The sequence below is a fragment of the Momordica charantia genome (assembly GCF_013281855.1).
Source record: "Momordica charantia cultivar OHB3-1 chromosome 9 unlocalized genomic scaffold, Mcharantia_2.0 BLBB01000009.1, whole genome shotgun sequence".
Lineage (NCBI taxonomy): Eukaryota > Viridiplantae > Streptophyta > Magnoliopsida > Cucurbitales > Cucurbitaceae > Momordica > Momordica charantia.
The window spans coordinates 25,862,710-25,884,608 of NW_028275167.1; the positions used below are offsets into that span (position 1 = coordinate 25,862,710).

General features: G+C 35.2%; 1 protein-coding gene across 1 annotated transcript in view; it reads right to left on the reverse strand.

Annotated features, from left to right (window-relative positions):
* Nucleotides 1–1,783: 1,783 nt before the first annotated feature.
* The window catches only part of LOC111010161 (uncharacterized), a 33,475-nt gene continuing 13,359 nt past the window's right edge, over nt 1,784–21,899 (reverse strand). Inside the window, exons 3-18 of the mRNA XM_022283501.2 lie at nt 18,468–18,518; nt 17,051–17,569; nt 16,658–16,915; nt 16,024–16,089; nt 15,438–15,617; nt 13,344–13,395; nt 12,955–13,239; nt 8,942–9,052; nt 7,961–8,149; nt 7,077–7,352; nt 5,792–6,415; nt 4,689–5,191; nt 4,504–4,564; nt 4,318–4,386; nt 2,778–3,423; nt 1,784–2,230 (exon numbers count right to left, since the gene is read on the reverse strand). Coding sequence (XP_022139193.2) covers nt 3,337–3,423; nt 4,318–4,386; nt 4,504–4,564; nt 4,689–5,191; nt 5,792–6,415; nt 7,077–7,352; nt 7,961–8,149; nt 8,942–9,052; nt 12,955–13,239; nt 13,344–13,395; nt 15,438–15,617; nt 16,024–16,089; nt 16,658–16,915; nt 17,051–17,569; nt 18,468–18,518 — 3,331 coding nt within the window. The 3' untranslated portion in view covers nt 1,784–2,230; nt 2,778–3,336. The remainder of the gene's footprint in view (nt 2,231–2,777; nt 3,424–4,317; nt 4,387–4,503; nt 4,565–4,688; nt 5,192–5,791; nt 6,416–7,076; nt 7,353–7,960; nt 8,150–8,941; nt 9,053–12,954; nt 13,240–13,343; nt 13,396–15,437; nt 15,618–16,023; nt 16,090–16,657; nt 16,916–17,050; nt 17,570–18,467; nt 18,519–21,899) is intronic.

Sequence of the window (21,899 nt, forward strand, 5' to 3'; positions counted from 1 at the left end):
TAATTAACGTAGAAATCTACTTAAATCGTAATGTTAAAAATATATTTTTGAAATCTTTATAAACATGAATAGTAGTATTCAAGTTTTGGAAAGAATGAGGACATCATCAAAATAAGGGCAAAGTTTAGAAGTTTTTTTTTATTTAATTAATTATTTTTAATTTGGTCATTACTACACTAAAGCGCAAAGAAGAAACAGACAAAATATGAGCACTTCCATCGCTTAAAATATGAATTTACCCATAAGCCCATAGAAAACTTCCCAATTTGTGTACTTTTTTTTTACATCTCCATACACAAAACGAAGTCAAATTATGAATTTATTTTTTCAGGGTTTAAAATACTCTTAATTTCTTTTAATTATTTCATATTCTGTATTAAAGTTTGAATTATTCAATTTTAGTACCCAGACCTATGCATGAAAAATTAATTATAATCGTTATTATTAATTTTTGGGAAATTATTTGTCAAAAGCTAAATTTGATGTTGTTTGTTTGTTTGTTTAATGAATGGGTATTTACATAAACAAGTCTTTAAACCACAATGTAGGTTAGATGTCAAGTTTCCAAATGAATTTGATACCTATTAATATCTTAAATGAAAAATTAACAGTATAAGTTAAACTAGTTTTTATGTAAAATCTCGAGACTAGAACCTAGTTTAGAACATTTTATTTTCCGCTTATTAAAAATATACTTATATGGGAAAGATTTTCAAAATACTTAATTATTTCGATAATGTTCACATGATAGTCTTGTATTATGTACATGTTTTCTCTATTAACTTTTTATGGTATAATGGAATATCAATTTTCAAAATACCTCTGCAAAGCTCTGAGTTACAAAAACCATAGCATAAAGAAATGTTACATATAAATTTTCTAACTTTGAAGGAAAGTATTTGCACATAAAAGAACAAATTCCTCTTCATTTTGCTTCAAAATGGATGTAATTTCGCATTAAAAATACTAAAAATGTAATATTATTCTTTTTAACTTCTTATGTTTCTCTAAAATACTTGTTCTATATTTAAATTAATTGTTTGTCACCATAAAAACAAAAATAAATATATTTTTTAAAGCTAACTCATTTCCTTTTAAATCTGTATTGACGTTACCCAGTCAAAATTTCTGACAGATTTAAGAATACAAACAAATCTCTTAAAAAAAGTCAGTCAAGTTCAGAAACCCTACTTTCACTCGTTTTTGTTATTTAGTTTTTATAAACATTTTCAAAATTTAGTCCGAATTTTAAAAATCAAAAGGAGTAAAATTTAACTCAGATTTCAAATATGTTTTCAATAGAGGTGAAAAACTTACCAATAAAAATTATACAAAAACAAGCATAATTTTTTAGGTAACTGGAAGTCGAAACTTTACTCCCCTATACAAAGGGAGACCCCCGCCCACCTCCAAATCGAGACTCGGGAGACGTAAAATTTTTTTTTTGATATTAAACTCACCAAAAGGTTCGAATATAAAATCTTTAAGTTAGTATAACCAAGAGATCTCAAACCATTGCCATTTGGACAGCCCATTAGAGGTAAAAACAAACTTAATTTCTAGAAAATAGAAAACTAAAATGGAAAAGGGTTATTAAATGATTTTAAGCAAAATGATCACCTGAATTCTTCCATTTCTTGATTCATAAATCCGACCTAAACTACATCAGCATGGCAATAGAGTATCTACTAAAAACAAAATTATCATCTTCTTCTCTACACAAACAAAAGGAAAATTATAAGGTAAGATTTTCAGCAGCCACACAACACTAGAGTTTCAGATATAAAGACAACAAAACAAAATGGAGATTTCAGATCACCAAAAGAACCATGCCTGTGTAAAAGATGAGCACAAAAAGATTACTGTTATCACGAAGATAGCTTCCAGAAAAACCCATACCAGGAAAGCAGGCAGTTTAATGTCCTAAAAATATTGGACACCTGCAAGCAATGCTCTGGAAAAATGAGACTTGTGAGCCATGTGGAGGATACCATTTTGAAGAACTGATATTTTCTCCATCACTCAAAGCTGACTTTACAGACTTGGAATAACAAAGAAGATTCCAGGAAAAAAGATGAAAAAAAGGAGAAACATGGTTAAAGATTGCCTTCAGGAATGACAAAAACAGAAGAAGGCTTTGTTGGAGGGTAATGTGGTTCTGTACAAATGAAATGAATCTTCTCAAGTTTCACTTGCAAGTCGTCCGAAAAACATTATACACAACATACAGCTGTTTCCACCAAAAAGAAGATGTATCAGTGCAACAACTGGAAAAAGAAGTATCAGATTCAATCAACGTATATGAGTCTATAATGTGATAGATTTCTTATAGTATTCATTTGGAAAAAGAAAGCAAATAAGAGAAGCATAGTTTCAAATAATTGAATCCAAAAGCTTAAGCTGATAAGTTACGGTGAATTTAATTATTTTTTATATTCTAACATTCCTTCTCACCCGTGAACTTGAAAATTAGCATAAGACCAAACAAATATTATCAATATTAATTGTGGCGGAAAAAAAAATTATAGAAGTTCGAACTCAAAATCTCTTACCCTAATACCGTTCTAATACCATTTTAAATTTGACAGAATAATAATATTCTTTCATATGTGTCACCTCATTAGAAATAGGGAGAAAAACTCAGTTACAAAATAAGGAAAAATAAAGATATTAAAGATCATGTATTGGCAACTAATATTTACTAACGAATATTTACAATATGAGAAAATCCAACACATAGAGATGGTATTTAAATTGAAAAAGGTTGTAGGTAGTACCTGATGTAAATATCAAAACTTCCATCTCCAGTGACCTGTGGCATAATGAGGCAAACAAATCAACCGATGGAGTAATCTAAAAGGTTTTCCCGAATGCCTTAGTTGCCCTGTCCTCGACGTATACTTGGCAAGAAAAGTTAATTGGCATAGCCGAGGTGGGATCTCTACAACAGTTAATCTGCAGGCCGAGTCATCAAATTAGCTCACCATCCTTGTGCGTGCTTGGCAAAGAAAAATCACAGAGTTGATGGCTGATTTAAAAGAACCAACTGTACAGCGGCAAGACAAAAACCGGAATAATCTAATGAACAAGATCATCTCGTTGTATCGCTATTGCCTTTCTCAACGGATGGTCAGTCTCCTAGCTTGATCTAAATTAAGTTCCCTCATGAGTAGACGAGCTCTGTCATGTACACTTCGGCACATTTCTTCATATGTTCCAAACATGGAAAATAAAGTGAGTGATTGAACACCATGGGTATCAGTACTTTTCCAAGCACCCCGCAGAATGAAATGTATCCATGTCAAGAAGAGAATGATTCCAGAAAATGAAATTTAATCACAATTCAATGCCCATATCATTTGCCAGCTTAAGTATACCACGCATCTGAAGGTATGGATTTTCCAACAGCTTCTCATTATTGCTCTGCATGGCGAGAGCAGAAAACAAGCATGTTAGCAATTCGAGCTTAGATATCAAATGAAGAGATTATCTTGGCTAAATGCAATTTCAGCAATATTATGAGACTTGAGGGGACATTTGGCATGCGTCAACTGGAATATAAAATCTTAGAAGCCAATGACTATGTTAAGTAAGTGGAAATGGACTTTATGATATGTGATGTAGATTTAATTTATTATCTAGATTCTAATTATATATATTCTTTATAAACAAGTTAATGTTATAAACAAAAGAAAAAGAGATGTGAAAGCAAGCAAGGATATAATCTTCTTCTTCTTCTTCTTCTTTTTTTTAAAATAATTTTATCCCTTTTTTTTCCTCTTTCTGGGGACTTTCACTACCAGAGAGAACCCCAAATCCCCAACCCCCTCTTCATGTGGCTGACTGGAGAGCATTTAGTAATCTCCCAAATTGTGAGAGTGACAGTTGGGTTTCTACTTTCCCTCCCTTTTCTTATATGCTCTTTCTATTGTAATACAAGTCATGCTTCTACTTTAAAATGAAAAAAACACATACAAAGAGATTAAGCCAGCAGCATAATCGAAGTATCTACTAAACAGAAAGTAGATGAAATGCGAGCAAAAACTAGCTGAAAATTATATATGAAACCTACAATCTCCAAGATGTAACAAATCCATTAAAAAAAAAGGATAACTAAAGGGCATGTCTAGTGTAAAACCCCAATTCTTTCTTCTCCATCTCCCATAAATCATTTGGTAAATCAAACAAAACTTTGTTTATGCCCAGTCAGAATAGTAGAGATGATGTGATTGACTAATGCAAATATATTAACGAATTGTCTGCAGATGCATTTATCAAATCAGAATCTGTAATTGACAAAAAATGCGAAAACATCACCTGCTGAGCTTTAATTACAAGACTCTGAAGCATGTATTGGTACTTTTCAGGTTTCTCTGTCATCATACGCTGAATACCAAAAAATTTGTAATAATTAACAAACAGAAAAAGAAATTTGAAATTTCATACAAATATACTTCGCATTCTGAAGAAATTTTAAATCATTAACAAAAGGGATATCCTTGCCTTCAAAAGAAAGGCTGAAGAGTAATAAGCCACCCTTGAATCTGTATCATCTAGAAGCTCTCTGTAAAAACCCAAGAAAGCAACTCTTTATAACATCCACCGGCACCCATTGAATGCAGATTCAGGAAGGGAGAGAGAGAGAGAGAGAGAGAGAGAGAGAAAGAGAGAGAACAATGAGAGATCACCTGAAGAATTGTTCCCCGTCCACTTCTTGGAAAGCAGATGAATCAGAACTGCACTTAGCGATCAGGAGTAATAGTAGCGCTGCCCGTATGTCAGAGGCAGCACCTGGGTGGTTCCCTCTCGCTTGGCTTCCAACAGCAACACCCAAAGCAATGTTGTCTGTTGCTGCTCCAGCAAGTTGAATCAAGGGCCAGTAGAAAAGAGCAGCAGGGACATGTGAAATCAACTGCATGGGGACAATAGTCTGTCCTTGGAGTAGTAGTGCTGCCATGGAGGCTGTCTCATGGTCGAGAGGATTGTTGTAATTTTTACTATATCTGCTTTTATCCTCCTTTAGCTCACCAAAGTAATTGCTGTCGAATGTAGCTTCAAATTCACGGGCCCCTATGGTTTTACTTTCACCTGAATAGTCCATAACTCTGCCACGGTGCATTTCATCTCCAATTGGTAAGTCAGAAGCTTGTGGTACTCTCAAGCATAATTGAGAGAAGAGTATGTCACACATCTGTTCAGGAATAGCAACGAGTTAAATACCAGATAAAAATGATGGAAGGGAGATTCCGTCGCTCAGCATATGGCTCATAAAACAGTGCATCAAACAAATATCTATCTATATTCCATGAGCATCATAAACATGAAATACTAAATAAAAAGCAAAATTAAGAAGAAAGATTTTTTTAACGCTCAACTCTGGAGTTATAGTGGGATCCAGTGCATTAGTGCTATTATGCTAAGAAATTATACCACGGATTAAACTGTAGAAATAGACCTGCTGGTATGATAGGACATAGATTATACAATAGAAATAGACTCATCTCTTCTTTTAGACTTTTTGATGCTCCAACAAGACCAGAAATGGTACAGATAAGAAACGATTGTAAATCTTAAAAGCATATTACATCTAATAATAATACAAAAACAAAAAATAAAATCATTCGTGAGATTATAAAGAAGATTGAGTAAACACATAGTAGCCTAACATCATCGATGTCTGAGGTTCCACAGGTGTCTTTATCTATTGTTTTTCAGTTTCTCAATTCCACGACTTTAATAGGTAGAATAAAGAGAATTTTCTGGCAATATGTTCATATCATTAACGAAGTACCTTTAAAATGTTGATGCGATCTGTTTCATTTATCTGGAAGACCAGGAAAAGAGCACTGCACATTATGTCTATCACTGCATTAGCTTTCTCAAGACGGCTATCTTTGGGTGCCTGCCCGAGATCATTGCTGCCAGAATTTCGCCATTCATTCTCATTCAACAAAAATTTGCATCCCATAAGAAGTCTTTCTACTACAAATAGAAAGCCCCATCTAATGAAGTTGTGTTTTGACTTCAAAAGTCCACACATAAGCCAGATAGAAATGGGTACATCTGAAGTAGTTGAATAATCATTTACACCAGCGTATGCAATTCTCTGCTGTAATCTTTTCACATTTGTCCACATGCTTTCATCCCTTTCACCAGTTATTTCTTCAAAAAGAAGATCCCCTAGCCAGACATAGCCATTTTGACGATAAGCAATTCTCTCTGAGTGAAGAAGGGAATGCAGAGTGGCCCATGATAGTTTGGATTTCATGCTAACGCCATTTCTTAGTACTGAACCTTGAATGCTATCAAAAAGCTTGAGAGATTTGGTTATCTGTATCATATGAGAGAACTCCTTGTCCAAATGCGTAAACGATTTGATTATTGTATTAAATTTCTCCATTATGTTCTCCAAGAGCTGCAAAAAAATATGAACAATCAAAAGTTGAAACCATCATCGAACTTTAATATTTAGTAACAAATTACCCCTATGCAAGGTTCAACCAAGCTTAATTATAAATGTTGCACTAAGATATCTCTTTCTTTCTAAAATAGTTACTCTTAGACGAGATTAATAAATGTTTCTTTGTATTTGGATTCCACGTCCCCACAACTGAAAATGGATATTTCTTTTTTTTTTTTTGGAACAAGATACGAACTTTTCATTGATAAATGAAAATGAACAAGATTGTTCAAAGATACAAACTCCCATAGGAGTGAAGATACAGGAAATAAATAAAATGGATATTTCATCACAACTGTTTAAAGAAAGGATGGGAAAAATAATAGTTCCACCCATAATTCCAGTCATATTACGTTTCCTCATCCATCTCATATTAGATTTGAAAGAATTTCAGGTAGAAAGAGATATTTTGAGGGGGAGTAGAAATTGCTAAGGATATATATGCCAAGCTGCCACCACGATTCCAGAAAAAAATTATAACTCGAACCAATTAGAAACTGCTTTTTGACCAAGCAAGTTGACACACCCTACATTAACAAATTGAAATGAGTCCTCACTGTTTTTTGACCATGCAAGTTGACACACCCTACATTAACAAATTTAAATGAGTCCTTACCATATTTAGTCGCTCACTATTAGGATATCTAGACAATGCTGATGAGATAGACGCTCTCAAGATCTCTCCAACACCTTCCACTCCAAGCTTAACTGAGATGTAAAGAGCCTCAGGTGCATTGGCAAGAGTGAACAGGGCTGCAAGGGGTTGTATCTCATCATCACCATATTCCATAACTCCTGTTGTGATGCAAGAATCATTTATTTGATACAAAACATAATCAAAAAGCACCAGAAAGAGATTTCTCCGTTCTTCTCTTGAGTTTGCTAGAGTATACTGCATAAGAAAAATACTGAATATTAGCATAACCAGATAACTTCTGAGCACAGCCAGATAACTTCTGAGCACTTCTGAGCAGTAATGAAAATATCATCATCCTAAATATTAGAAACATTAACATATGATCTAGTATACTATATTGGTGTGGTTTTTTTATCCTTAGGCAAGTAAAGGAATTAATGCCACTTTTAATCTTCTGGAGAATTAAAAATGAACTAAGACTGCCAATATACTAGTCAAACAATTCAACATACCACAAACTGGGAACTACCTTAAGGATTTTACACGGGGAATATATCAAATAATCGCTGAGGTATATAATAATAAGCTTCCCAAAGGAAAAAATGGATGTAATAACGAGATTTTTAGCAGTTACGTATAACTGAAGTTTCTCATAATTTCTTCCATGGAAGTTGTTTGGAGAAATATTGATGATAAAACAGGCAATCCTCATAGCCATGACCAATGCAAATAACATAACTAGCGTACGCCTCCAATTTCAAATCATTATCATGATTCCATATCAAATATCAGGACCATATCTCTATTCTATATGCACCGGTCTTATCAATTTATGCTGCTGAACTGTAAACAAAATAGTATACCTCAAGGAAAATAAACTTAGTTCCTCCAACCAGATCCACCTGATCTATAAGAAATATGGGACTTGACTCATTCTCTGTGGAACTCTCAGGGACTTGATAAAACATATTCGTTAACAGGCAAATAAGCCTGCAATGAACTATTTCAGCCCAAGAATTTCTTCTGCTAGTTTCTAGGAACGCCTTAATAACCTGAAGAAGGAAGAAAGAAAGAAAATAAAGCATGATGCCGTGTTATCGATAAGGCAGTCAAATTAAAGATAAGAAGAGAAAAATCTAAGAATAGCACTATTACAATGTACACTTCACTCTTGCCAATAGGCCAAACGGGCAGAAGCATAACAGGTTTAAAAATCTCGAGAGAGTAGGGGAAGTGCCCAATGTATTTGCCACAGGAAAAGAAGATATGATTTGCACGAAAACTACATGGCTTACATATCAGCTAAGCCTTTTCTATAAGAACCGAAAGCAAAACCATTTTTTAGCACAGGCTGTTCATTTAACCCATCGGTGAGGTTGAATTCCTTGGTCTAATCCTCTCATCTCTAGTCTATATATTCTGTGCAAAATATATTTTCATCATCTATTCTAAAGGAGTAATCAACATTATCTTCCCATCGTGCCCATTAAATGAGACAGATCGGGGAAAACACCCAGATTTTCATTGTTGAAAATTAGCCAGAGAGATTTTTTAGAGAAAATGAATAAATAAAAAAACTTCAGAATATAAACAAAATGAATAAATAAAAAAACTTCAGAATATAAACCAGAGAGCTATTTTGTAAGTCTCTTTACTACTGGAGAGAGTAGAATGTCTTATTTCTTCTTCTTTTTGTATATTGCTTCTCTTCTTTAAAGAAGATGTTACCCGTCAGAAAGAGACGATACTTGGAGAAAATCCATGATAAAATATTACAGATTTGCCCAGTGTAACTATTTGACTACAAAAACTTCTGAGGCAAGAAGAAACAAATAATAACTCACCCTTATGTCAAGACCCTTCAGTCGGCTTCTCCTGAGTCTGCCTCTATCACAAACAAAATAAAGTAAGCAGCTCAAAGCAGATGTCCAGACAGATTCTTCCTTTTCTTCAATCTGTAATCACAAAATAGATTTTTAGATATTGAAAAAATAATGGTTATCAGAATGAGCTTTTCAGTCATGAGAAAAAATTGTGGTTAAACATCAGCCATTAAAATTTTTTACAATGCCCACACTTTTGCCCTTCATAAAAATACAAATCTTTCTAAGAAATAACCTTCACACAAACTTGGCCAAAGAGTTCCCTGCTAATCAAATAATGAGTCCCTCATTTATCCCTCATTTAGTTTTTTCCTTTTCTTTTTTTATGAGAAACAAACTTTTCATTAACAAACATGAAAGCAAATACAAGGAAATACAACAAAAAGAGTCTTGACTAATAAAAAAACAACAATCTAAAAGAATTTCTTTTTTCATTTTTTCTTTTTATGATAAACCACGCTTTCATTGAGAATAATGAAAGAAGAACAAGAAGGGCATAGAAAAAAATAGGCCTGCACAACACTCTAAATGAATAAAACCTGCTCATAATTGCAAAACGGTTTAGAATCGAGGCCCATAAAGAGGTATTAAATCTAACAAGCTCTCACACCTAAACCTCTTCCCTCTAAAAATTATACCATTTCTCTCCATCCATAAACCTCATAAAAGTAGCAAAAAACAAGTCTGCCAAAGAACTCTATCTCTAAAGGAAAGAGAATGAAGAACCTCCTCTAACATAGAACAACAATCCGTATTACGAACTCACAAGATCACAAAAGCCAATGCATAGCAACTCCATAAATCCTGAGCAAAAGAACACTCCCAAGGAATATAATCAAGATCCTCTTATGCGTGCTTATACAAATACACCAAAGAGAAATGCCAATAAATATGGTTCAAGGTGTTAACTCTCCCCTGCAAAATATGTCGAGCAAAGAATTTAACCTTCTATGGGATCTTAACCTTCCTAAGAGAGGAGGGGACAAAGGATTGCATATGATTTGTAGCAGAGTCTACAAGAAAAATCCCGCAAAGGGTTGGGGGCCCAAAAACAAACGTCACTCCTCCTTGGACCCATTTGAAACCTGAGGAAGCCTAACAAAAGAGATAAGTTAAAACCTGAGGAAGGTATTACAAGCCACCGAATGCAACCACTTATTGAAAGATGATATAAACGAGAAAACAAAGCACCGAAGAAACAGTCTCTCACCTAATCAAATGGGAGCTTCCTTCATCAACTCCTTCTCATAGGAAATTCGTCATGAGTTTCTCAAACCTTCCACTTACCTCACAACCTACCGAAGAAGCCCATGTGTCTAGTTTCTAAGAATCACGATTGATTCTCAAGACCGAACTTTTTCCTCTACTAATCTTAAGGCTCGAAATAGACTCGAAGAATGAAAGCTCTCATTCATCAACTCCTTCTCGTAGCAAATTCGTCATGAATTTCTCAAACCTTCTACTCACCTCACAACCCACCGAAGAAGCCCACGTGTCCAGTTTCTAAGAATCACAATTGATTCTCAAGTCCAAACTTTTTCCTCTACTAATCTTAAGGCTCGAAATAGAATTAAAGAATGAAAGAAGACCATTAATATTAACAAAGGACCTTTCCTGAAGCTGAATGAGAGAACGTCATCTGCAAACTAGAGATGAGAAATATGTGTACTATCCCTTTCCACCTTAAAATCCTCAATAACACCCTTCTCCACTCCATTTGAGACCAGTATATTAAAGAGAAAAAGGGACTGGGGATCGCCTTGCCAATAACCTCTAGAAACAAAAATCTTACCTCTAAGTCTCGTTGACTAGGATGGAGTAGTCAACTGTTCTTATACGACTCCACATCCAAGGTCTCATTTGAATCCAAACCCTTTCTTCGAAAGCACCTTATCCAAAAAGTCCCCATCAACATGATCGATTTTTGAAAATCAATCTTGAAGACCACTCCCTGATTCCTCTCATTGGCCACCAACACTTGGTCCAAGTTTTGCCTTCCCTCAACAGACCCTTGTGAATTAGAAATCGTAATAAAGACTTTTCTCAATATATTCACCAATGTTTAGCAATAATCTTATAAATACTCGTCATTGGAGTAATTGATCTGAAATCCCTGACCATTTTGGCTTCCTTCTTTCTAGGGATAAGACAAAGACAAGTTCCATTCATTGAGGCATCAATAATCCCCCTCTCATGAAATTCACTGAAAACCTTCCAAAGAGCCACATCAATCCATTCCCAACTATCTTGAAAGAAAGCAATAGTGAGAGGGGCTTTTAGAGTTTTGTTATTCCAGTCAGAAATGGGACCCCAATCCAAACCTTCAAAGAAGGGTCTAGGGAATGGGGAGGAGCATCGAGACCAGAAAAGAAAGAGACAATCTCTTTCTCGATCGGCCTATCCTCTCTCATCACCTCTTCATTGTCCTTTTTTAAATAGTAAATGTATTTTTTATTCCTCGACTAACCTTAGCTTTTAGCTTTTTGTCTCCAGTTGTTCATTTAGTTATTTATTTAATTACCTGTGACTAGTTATCTGCTAAGATACGTAATCTCATTCACGTTGTGGTCTAGACCATAATAGAAATAACAAATATGAATCTTCCATGCAACAGTGGAGTGCAACATGCAGGATATTTTTTTTTTTTTTTAATAAGAGAATTCATGGGATTTACAATTCGGAAACACGGTACATAAGGTAAAAACTGAGTTAGATTAGACATGTGTTTCTCATTGAACTTTTCACTCTTCAATGAAGTTGCTTTGTCATATAGAAGGGATTTACTACTAAATTTACCCCTTATGCTAGCATGAAGAGCTCTTGGTATGCCATTGACAAAGGTTATAATATCTTTGAAAGAAATGTTTTGTTCGAGGTAGAAGAAGGAAATTGGGTTCATTTTTTGGAAGACCATCGACCAAGAAAGGAGGATTCTTAAATGCTACTGATGGAAGATAGGCTGTCTTTCAGAAGGATTTTCTTGATAGGGATGTACAGGTGTAAAGTCAATAATATAAAGATTTTTTGGCATACTGTTCTTCAAGAAAGACACTCGAAGATGGATGTTGAATGGTTTGGTGAAGCAAGCTATGGGTTGGCTCCATGTTCAAATGCACAAGTTGTAAAGTCAGATGTCTTTGAAATCATGGGTTTAAACATGATTCCTAATGACATAAGAGCCTACTAATTTTTTGACCTCTAGTGCTGTAGGGTAAGTCAGTTGTGTCATAGAATTAGTCAAGGTTCGCAACAAGTCCAGATTCCCACAATTATCCAGAAAAAAGAAAAGGCGAAAATGACCCAGGGACTTGACTTGCAAATCTATACTCAACTTCCTTCCAAAATAGAAAGGGAATCCTCAACCCCTCAAATAAGCATCTGTGAATAAGCTAACCGAAAAAGATCAAGTTCTACCTTTGGTCAGCCTTATGCAAACTAATAACTTTCAATTGTCCAAACATTGGAAAGCGAAAGTAATAGCTACTCTGATGGGATTTCTTTTTCTTTAAAAAAAAGGAACTGTTTAATTTCATTGGAATATTATTTAAAAGTAGAAACAAAGGACCATGGGAGTTACAAAATAATCTCTCTAGTTGGCGGTAATGGAAGAGAGATTGTAATTAAAAAGGTTTGTGTAAAGAGCTCCAAGAGGAAGAATAAAAAAGAATACTCCCATAAAATGACTAACACTCCTATCGTCCCCAATGAAATTTCTGTGGTTTCTTTCCAGCCAAATTTCCCAAAATAGAATTTATTGCATTTGATAAAGCACCTTTGACCTTTCTTTCTTTTTGGAAGTACTACATTTTTTCCTGAACATTCTTGGTTTTTCAAATTACCAGCAGAAATCAGAAGCAACCTTTTTGCCAGATTTTTCAAAGAAGCTGAAGTGGAAAATTTTGCCTGAGCTATACAATTGAAGAGAAGAAAGACTTCTTCTCTCTTTTAGCAAAAGCATGAAATATCATACATACCTGGACGAGAAGAAGCAGAATCTCACACAAGATGTTAAGAATCCAAGATTCAAATTTGTTAATAGATGAAGTTGCACTGATATTGTTAGGAGAATCAGGATTTTTCTTCCCCTGTGAATTAAATTGGGATTCTTCCGTAAGATATGATTCTTGAGAATACTCTTCTTCAATCGTAGAATTTTCATCCAACACAATAGGTTCTAATAAGTGAGCATGAACGCCAAGGTTCAGGATTAAATCAAATGCACGAACTCTGCATGTCGACCTTGGAGAACTAAGCATTTCCTATAAAAAAAAACAAAAATAATGTTAAAATGACCTTAACTGGAAAAAGGTACGCTATTTTAAAATTTTAAGAATAATAAATCAATCCAAAACTGATACATCACCTGAAGCATGGATAAAGTGAGAGGTGCAGCAATACCAGAATCCAAAACATACCTGAAAGAGAGATTATTGAATAACTTTATTTATGCTTAAGAAATACACCAAAAAAAAAGGTAAATATAGTAACCACTGAACAAAATAAATATAAATGAGTGAATGAAGACATCAAATTATATTCAGAAATCCTTCAAGATCAGAACATCTGTTCAAATATTACATCCCTAAAAAAAAAATCTGATTTATCAGATTTTTTTGTATCTTGAATAAGGTCAAAATTGAATATAAAAGAAAATAATGCATATTGCTATATCTAAGAATCCAGATTAGAACAAAATGAATAAAATATTCATGAATAAAGACAGAAAAATATACTCAGATATCCTTCAAAATCAGAACATGTGTTAAAACATCAATTGGTTCAATAAAAATTATTTCTGAAGCATTGAACTTAAGAAGTACCTACAAACTTGGATTCAAGGTGACCATTAAATTCCTTAAAGACAGAACATGGATTTACCAGACTATATACATCAATAAGGTCAAATTAATATAATTGAAAATGGTGCAAATTGTTATATCTAGAAAATAAGATAACTCATCATTCCAAACAGCTGTTTCTACAGGCAACCTTAGGTGTAAACAGCACACTGCTATCTATTCTAGGAGTCAGATAATCATCTAACACTCCTTACAGCTCAGAGTGCCTCTAGAATAGTTGTATTGAAGGAGTTGTTTCCTTTTAGTAATTACAAATTCTTTTTTAGTCTAAGATGATGATTGATGTCTTGTCCTCTTGATTATTTTTTACAAATTCTACCCCTTGCCTAGCTGTTCTTTTTTGTGATTAATACATCTCTTAAGTTTCCTATCAAAAACATATACATATATATTTTTTACAAATTATTTTTTCTTTCCTACCAGCGATATACCCTGGAGAGAGAATATTATAACTCAAAATTGAATGTATTGAAAATATACTGCCAGTTCTCCTATTACAAGCTAGAAAGAGTTATAAAGTGACTCCCAGTCTCCCACAATCCTTGCTAGCCAAAACTCTACATTGAAGTAATATCTTAGTTTTCCTTTCCTTCACAAATCACTCCAATTCCCAACGCTAACCAATATGCTCACAGAATCTACCTAAGTCGCCCATGACGAAGTTGCCACATAAAATGGAGCAACTAAGGTACACCTTCCCCCCCTCCTCATCTTAACCTACATGAACCTTATTAAGATTAATTGATATCCTAAGCCAAAGATACAACCCTTGTTCTCGAGGGAGAAATCAGGAACTGCCTACAGATTTAGCAACTGGCCCAACAGCTGTTATTACTTTCCATAAAATCAGAATTTCAGATTGCAGTTTGTACACCTGCCATGGCCACTGGTTCAGTTAACAATATAATCAAATGTAAGATGGGTTGGTAACTCAACAGTAAGGTGATATTGATCAGTTGCTTTCCTAAGCTGTGATACATGAAACACCGAGTAAATTGTAGACCCCCCTGACATGGGAAGCTTGTAGGACATAGCATTCACTTCTTTTCAATGAAAAAGACCATACTTTCATGGAGCAAATGAAAGACTATACAACGGGGATAAAAGAACAGCCCACAACAAACAGAGCCAAAACAATAACAGTGGCAAAGCTAAGACTAGAGAGAGTTTTTGAATGATTCTCACATTTCCAGCTATAGCTAGCAAAGCTCTACATTGCCCCAATCTTATATCCTTCATTGATTACTATAATTTCTAAATCTAATATACTACTGGCAGCACTGCTCACAGAATCAACCTATTCACCCCTTAAAAAGTTGTGTAACATGGATAGAGATACACTAAGTTTTCCTTTCGCTGCTCTTTCTCCCAACATAAGTTAACATCAACATCAACTGTGGAACAGCAACAAGTTCTGAATTTTAACATCTATAATGCACAACATTGTTTGCTCCAAAAACATATGGCACACAAGTGAAATGAATGAGAGGAGTAACAAACACATATGTGCACCACAAGATGAAATGAGAGAGAGTAATGAATAGTAGATGGAATTTGCAACATTCAAAGTAATATAAGCATCAAAAGCACAAACATACATGTCAATAATGAGCTTTACAAGAACGCTCACGGCCACATCCATCGACGGCTTGCCACTATTTGTACTTAACCTAGACGTTACTGTTAGGGGATTAGCGATGGGTGAAGACATTTCTGAGCAAACTGCAGCAATAACCTCGCACACCTCAGCAGGATTCAGTCTCAGAGGCTGCTGTTCACTGGTGGACATGATGTTATTTTGTGAGGTACAAATGCAACCACAAGATATTAAGAACTTAATGAATAAAAACTTATTGCTTGAGTTCTAGTTTTTTCATACAATCATGCTCAAAAGCCTAGATGTTGTTACATGTCCAAAAGAAAGAAAAAACTTTAATGTAATTTCAACAATGCATGTAAGTTTCCTATGTTGCATGCAAATGAGACCACTAATTTTCATAACTGAAAGACCATCATTCATGAGCAAAATCATTTAAACAGTGATCAATTCACAATTTCAAATGGCAATTACACTCTAATTGACGCTTTGTGGATTCATAAATTGAAATAAACAATTACTAACATAATCATTTAGTATACCTCATGAAATTACAGGGTTACGTGTCAGAATCTATTGTTTTTTACCTGTAGTAACGATACTGGAAAAGTGGTCGGGCCTTTGGTCGAAATGTACTCCCGGGAGAATCTTCCCTAAAATATGTTATTAAGATATCAAGATGTTATTAACGATTGGACATCAAATATATACTTGAGAAAAATGAAATTTGTTTCTTATTTCCAGCTTCCAATGATGGATACAACCTAAGCCTGAGACAAGACAATTGGGCAGAACAAGGAGATTTATGACTTATCTTTATAATTTCTACAATATTTTTGTGGGGGTGGGGTTGCCAATCTAAACTATTTTAGTTTGTATTCTTTCCAACAACTTTGTTATTTTAGATTGTACTCTATCCAGCACCCCTCTATTATGGAGAGGCATAAAATAGACCCGCATAACGATGTGCACTGTGTTTCCCACCTGACCATTTGGTTTCTGAACAGAGCTCTTTCATCTCAACAAAGACCAAAATTTGACTTGGAAACAATTTTTATGAGGCACTGCCCAAGCTTAGTTAATGCTTTTATGGACAACGACCCTCTAGTATGGGGATCAAAAGTTTAGTTTAGATAAAACCTCTCTAGTGAATCTACACACTAAGGAGCTGAGGTAATAATAACTCAAAGTCGAGAATGGACTTAGATGAAAAACCTATACCAGATCTGATGCAAGCCTGGTTTTGTGCGCTTTGATGCAGTTATAGCCCTCAAGTGGAGACGAGCAGAGGAAGAATTGGTTATAGTTGCAACTGGCGAAGGCAGCAAAAGTTGATCAACATATGGCATATCAGCTGTTCCAAAAGATTTCAAAGGTTGATCCTTCATTTTAGCTTCTGTGTCTCCCACTAAAAGTGCTGCTGCACCTACTTCTAGAAGATTACGTGTTCTCAAATCTTGGGTAGTAACAAGATTATCACTGTACCATCAAACAGATCCAGCATTGATTTAACCAATGCAGAATAAACAGAACCGGAATGCAAATTAACTTATACTACAGCATGCATTAATGGGAAAAAAGAAAAAGAAGGTTACTTGAAAAACTAATTATTACCTATCTCTTTGGAAAAGAGATGGTCGATGTTCCCCAAGCCATCGCCATTTCAGGACATCTAGTGCAATGTACTCAAGGTCGACCATACCATCAACCTCTTCAATGTTGGATAAATTTGATGTAGATAAAACTGCAGAGTCTTTATGTTCTGAAGATTCTCCACTACTTGCAGCATTTAATTGTGAATTGAAGGATCTACTTAGCATAGACGACAGTGCAGGAAGTGACTGTCTTGACGTTGAAGGTGCACCAGCAAAAGTAGCTGGTTGAAATGATCTCCTTGGAATATGTTGAGCCACCAAGGAGCGAACATATTTCAGTGATTTTATAAGCGCTCCAGAGGCAATACTTGATACAGGCAATGTTGAAAAGGTAGCAGAGGTCGTAGATGCAGCAGGTGGTTGACTTAAAGATTGAGACCACGGTGATGACCTTCGGTTTGGATTAAAACTACACTCGCCAATTGTGTTTAAGCAAAACCGGTCTATCTGCATTAAGGTTTCTTCAGATGGTTTGTATCTGCAAAGCAAAGGATAACACAAATTTGTATCAGATAACAGCAAAAATGAATCTTCAACAGGGATTTTAGTAAGGAAAAGCCATGTGAGGATTCCAGAAAAGAGCATCCAGAAGTAGCAAAAATTCTCTTTTTTAACAAGCTACGAACTTTTGATAAGAGTAGCAAAATCATTTAACTCCAAATTATTGCCATACGGAACAAGTTCCAAAAAGCATAAAAAACCAGAAAGAAGATTCTGTTGCAAATGATCAAGTAGGAAGCCAGAAGTCTGGAACAACTTGTTTCATCTGGAAATAATAATCATTTCCTATCATTCATATTGATTTTTTCTTGTTTCGTTCTTCAGAAAATGGCTGAGCAAACTTTAAGCTTACTCTCTAACAAGACAAAGACAGCAGCTCTATTGAATATTGATTAACCAGTGACCAACAGGCATAAATGATATAAAACTGCAAGTCAGCAAAATCACTAAGCCTGTTCCGAATATGAGTTTGTACTATTGAATTTGAAAGAAACAGTTTATAAGAGGAATGTTTTTAAATTATAAGCAATCACTGAATGAGGATTGAATACATGGTACAACATGGCTAAATGTTCCAGACAGACAAAAGAGTTGGAGAAAAATTGGAACTTGACTTTTGTATGAAAAGAAGAAAAGAACAATTTGAGATAATAAGAAATTCTAATGCATTATAATGGACGGTGAGTAGCTGTAGCGTTAATGTATTCCAGTTCAGTAGAACAAAACCTGTGACGCTGTGACATCAGACGCAAATTTTGAAGTAAAAGAACAAAAGGTACATTTTGAAGGAGAACGAAGTCCATCCCAAGTACATTAAACTCAGTTCAACAATTATAAGAGTATAACTGAAATACAAGATTATTTGATTAACATACCTAAGAAGGTAGCGTTTCAAGAGTGCCACAGACCTTGCAACTACAGCTGGGCTGGATGCACAAAAAGCCAATGAGTTGTAAAACAGAAATTGTACTGGAAATGCAGAATGTCTATGCGCAAAGAAAAATCAAGAGACGAGAATATTTACAATATTGTGCATGCATAACAAAGATAAATGTTTCTGTCAAAATATGACTAGCGGGTGGCCAAGTATATATGATATTGAATTGGTGAATGATCAAAAAGAACTTACAAACCCAAATGCTTTCATGTCATGGCCCAATCCTTACAAACACCAACATAACATATAATATCTCACGAGTTTCTTGAAGCCAGGGTTATAGGGTCGTACAATTGTCCGATGAAACTAATCAAGCAATATGCATAAGCTAGTTTTAACACCTACGATTATTGAAAACAAATATATATGCTAATGATGTAGTTTCACGCTAGATCTAAAGCAATTTCATGCTATAATTTCCTTTTTCTTTTCTTTTTTTATAACTGGGAGTGAAAACTTTTCTCCCCTATATCCAGGAGCATATGCGCCTGGCCCAAGGCCCAGACTCAGGAGACATCAAGGATTTTTGGTATTAAGCTCACGGGTATAATTTCCAATTTTTTTTTTTACAAGAAACAAACTTTTCATTGATGATATGAAAAGGAAGAAAAAAGTTCAAGGATACAAGCTCCCAACGGAAGCAAAAAAGGAAAAAGAAAAAAAAAACAAACAGCACATAGAAAACAAAAACCCATAGAAATATGAGAACTGAAGCCCAAGAACAGAAGTTGAACACTGATTACAAGAAAGCTCGCCAAAACAAAGGACAGACTGCTGAGGAGGAATCCAAAACCATCACTTAACACAAGCTAATCGCCAGAAGAGAAGAAACTAAAACCTCCCTCCACCAAGAGAAGACACAAAAGCGAAAGAAGCTCAACCCTCAAAACTGCTGTGAAGCAGAACCAACCAAAAACCTGATGCCCATAATAAAAGCCTACCTAATCAGTGATTGGATCTAGGGTAAGGCCAACATCTTCAAAAAGTTTTATAAACCTTTTATTTTCTGCGCAAGAAGCTTTTTCGACTCCCAAAGTCTCCTCTCGAGAAGGAAAAGGAATGGAATCTATTTTTGCAGAAGAGTGATTATCCTCTACAAAAAGTAAATTAAATTCCTCTCATAGGAAAACCTCTGATAAATCATCATTAACAACCGCTTCCTCCTCCAAATACTCTACTGGATCTTCACTACTAACACTAACATTGAAATCTTCTTCATCTTCAGACAAAACTTTATCCATAATTAGAAGATTGGTCTGCTCACTTGTAGAATTGAGATACCATGGTTGAAACGTGAAAAGCCCGTCTGGAACCCTCCTCTTTCCTTTGCTTGCCTCGAAGAGTCATTCTTTTTCCTCGAGTAAAAAAATGGCAGGGGGAATAGTCCTAGGCGATAGTACATCCGCGTCAAGGGTCAGGCTACTATCAATCTGGTCGTCAGTTGTCTTGGCTACCTTAGCATCTTCTAAAGTTTGAGGATCAATTCTCAATTCGTTATCTTGAGCAGACAAGAGTTTCGGCGAAATGCTATCTAAAATAGGAAGAACATTTCGACTGCCCTCTGCATTTTCAAACCTAACTTCAGGTTTAGAGTATGTCAGATGGAAACTCATAAGAAGGCTCTTCATGTGACAGCAATAAATAAAGCCGTTGAACATCTATCACATTTGAGGATCTTGCAACCAACATCTTACTGGAGATCAAACTCTGTTTTTTCTCAACACTCTCGACCTCCTTCACACGAACTATAATGCTGCCAAACTTTGTGTTGATTTTAACTGATGCTGGTAAGAATCCATACGAGTTCTCTTCCACTTGAATCAGGGCTTCTGAGCAATCCAAGAGATTTAAGGTTTTGTAGGAAATCCTCTTTAAACCACCAAGATGAACTCCTATTTCTTTAAAGTATTGCTTATTCCAAAGATTTAAAGGTAAATCGCAGATCTTTAGCCACCCTCCAAAGCATTCCACCATTTCCTTCTTGCTATGGTCTTCAAAGCTCCATCTCTCTAACTTCAAATGGAACTCTCCTACTTTTCGCCACGAGCCATTGACCCACTTTGAGTTCAACAATCTATCGTCCCCAAACTTTAAAAGCCCTTTATTTGCCAAAAACAGGTTAATCTGATAGTCTTGACTCTTGAGAGAACTTTTCTTTAAGTGCCACGGCTATATCCTTCCAGCTGTCTAAGGCACAAAATTTCGTGATGACCATCATATTGTCCCAATCACTCTCCAAGACTTCAGAATCCTTCCTAACCCAAAGTTGCTTTAGAGGACTTGTAGAAGAGACTCCCGTATTCTCCATAAGAAAAGTGTCCACCATACCTTGGAAGGCATCCGTACCTTTTAAAGGTTCAGAGTGAGAATAAATCAAATAAACCTTCAGCATATCCCAAAAGGCTAACCAACCTGTTTTCCTTGGTCCTGAAGAAACAACAAGCTTTCTTCTTCCCCCAGTTGAAGGCCAAACCAAACATTCAATGCTGCTTCTTCGGTTAGCTCTGAATTTCCTCAAATGTGCGAAGAAGTAATCATGCTCTGGTAGTTGCAGTAATTCAACCAACCGATTTTCAGACCAAGATAAATGGCCAAATTTCAAAGGCAACACCTCCCTGCGACTCATATTTTCGATATTAAAGCACTCATCTTCAATCCAAATGCAGTCAACATGGCAACGGTTGATTTCCATGTAAAAACCCAAAAAAAACACAAAAACTGCACTCGGCGGCGGAACCCTAGGTGTTGAACCGTTGTTGGCAACGGCGGACAGCGGAGAGAAGCGACGGCGAAATAATAATTCCAAATATTATAATTGCTCTTGATATTATATAGCCATGAAAATAAGGTATCTAGCAATATGTAAATAATAGCAGAGCAAAATGATTTGTCCTCTAGCTCTAGTAAAAACGATTAAACTAAGATCTAGACCCCAAAAAAGATTTCAAATTTTGAATTGCATGTCTCCTTTATGAAATTTTTTCTACATGCTTCAGTCTCAACATTGTTCAACAATTCAAATGTACCTTCACCAAACTCGTTTGAAATAATAATTGTCCAAAAATTACATCGATTTTGTACTTTAGAGCAATGTGTTAAAAGGCTAAAGAGAAACTTGAGCTCTTTTTCCAATTGAGGAGGCAAGGCAAAAGGCTCAAGGCTGGAGAAGGCATAAGCCTCCATTTTAATTAAAAGAATTTGTACCAAACATAAAATTTTGTGATCGTGCATAATAGTTATATAAAGTATTAAAAAAAATTCACCCGTCACTTGCCACTTAAATAAAAGTTCTAAAAAGGACATGCTCTACTGCTACCTAGATAACTGACAACCTGGTTAATAGCAGCCCTAGTCTTAACCCTGATTTACA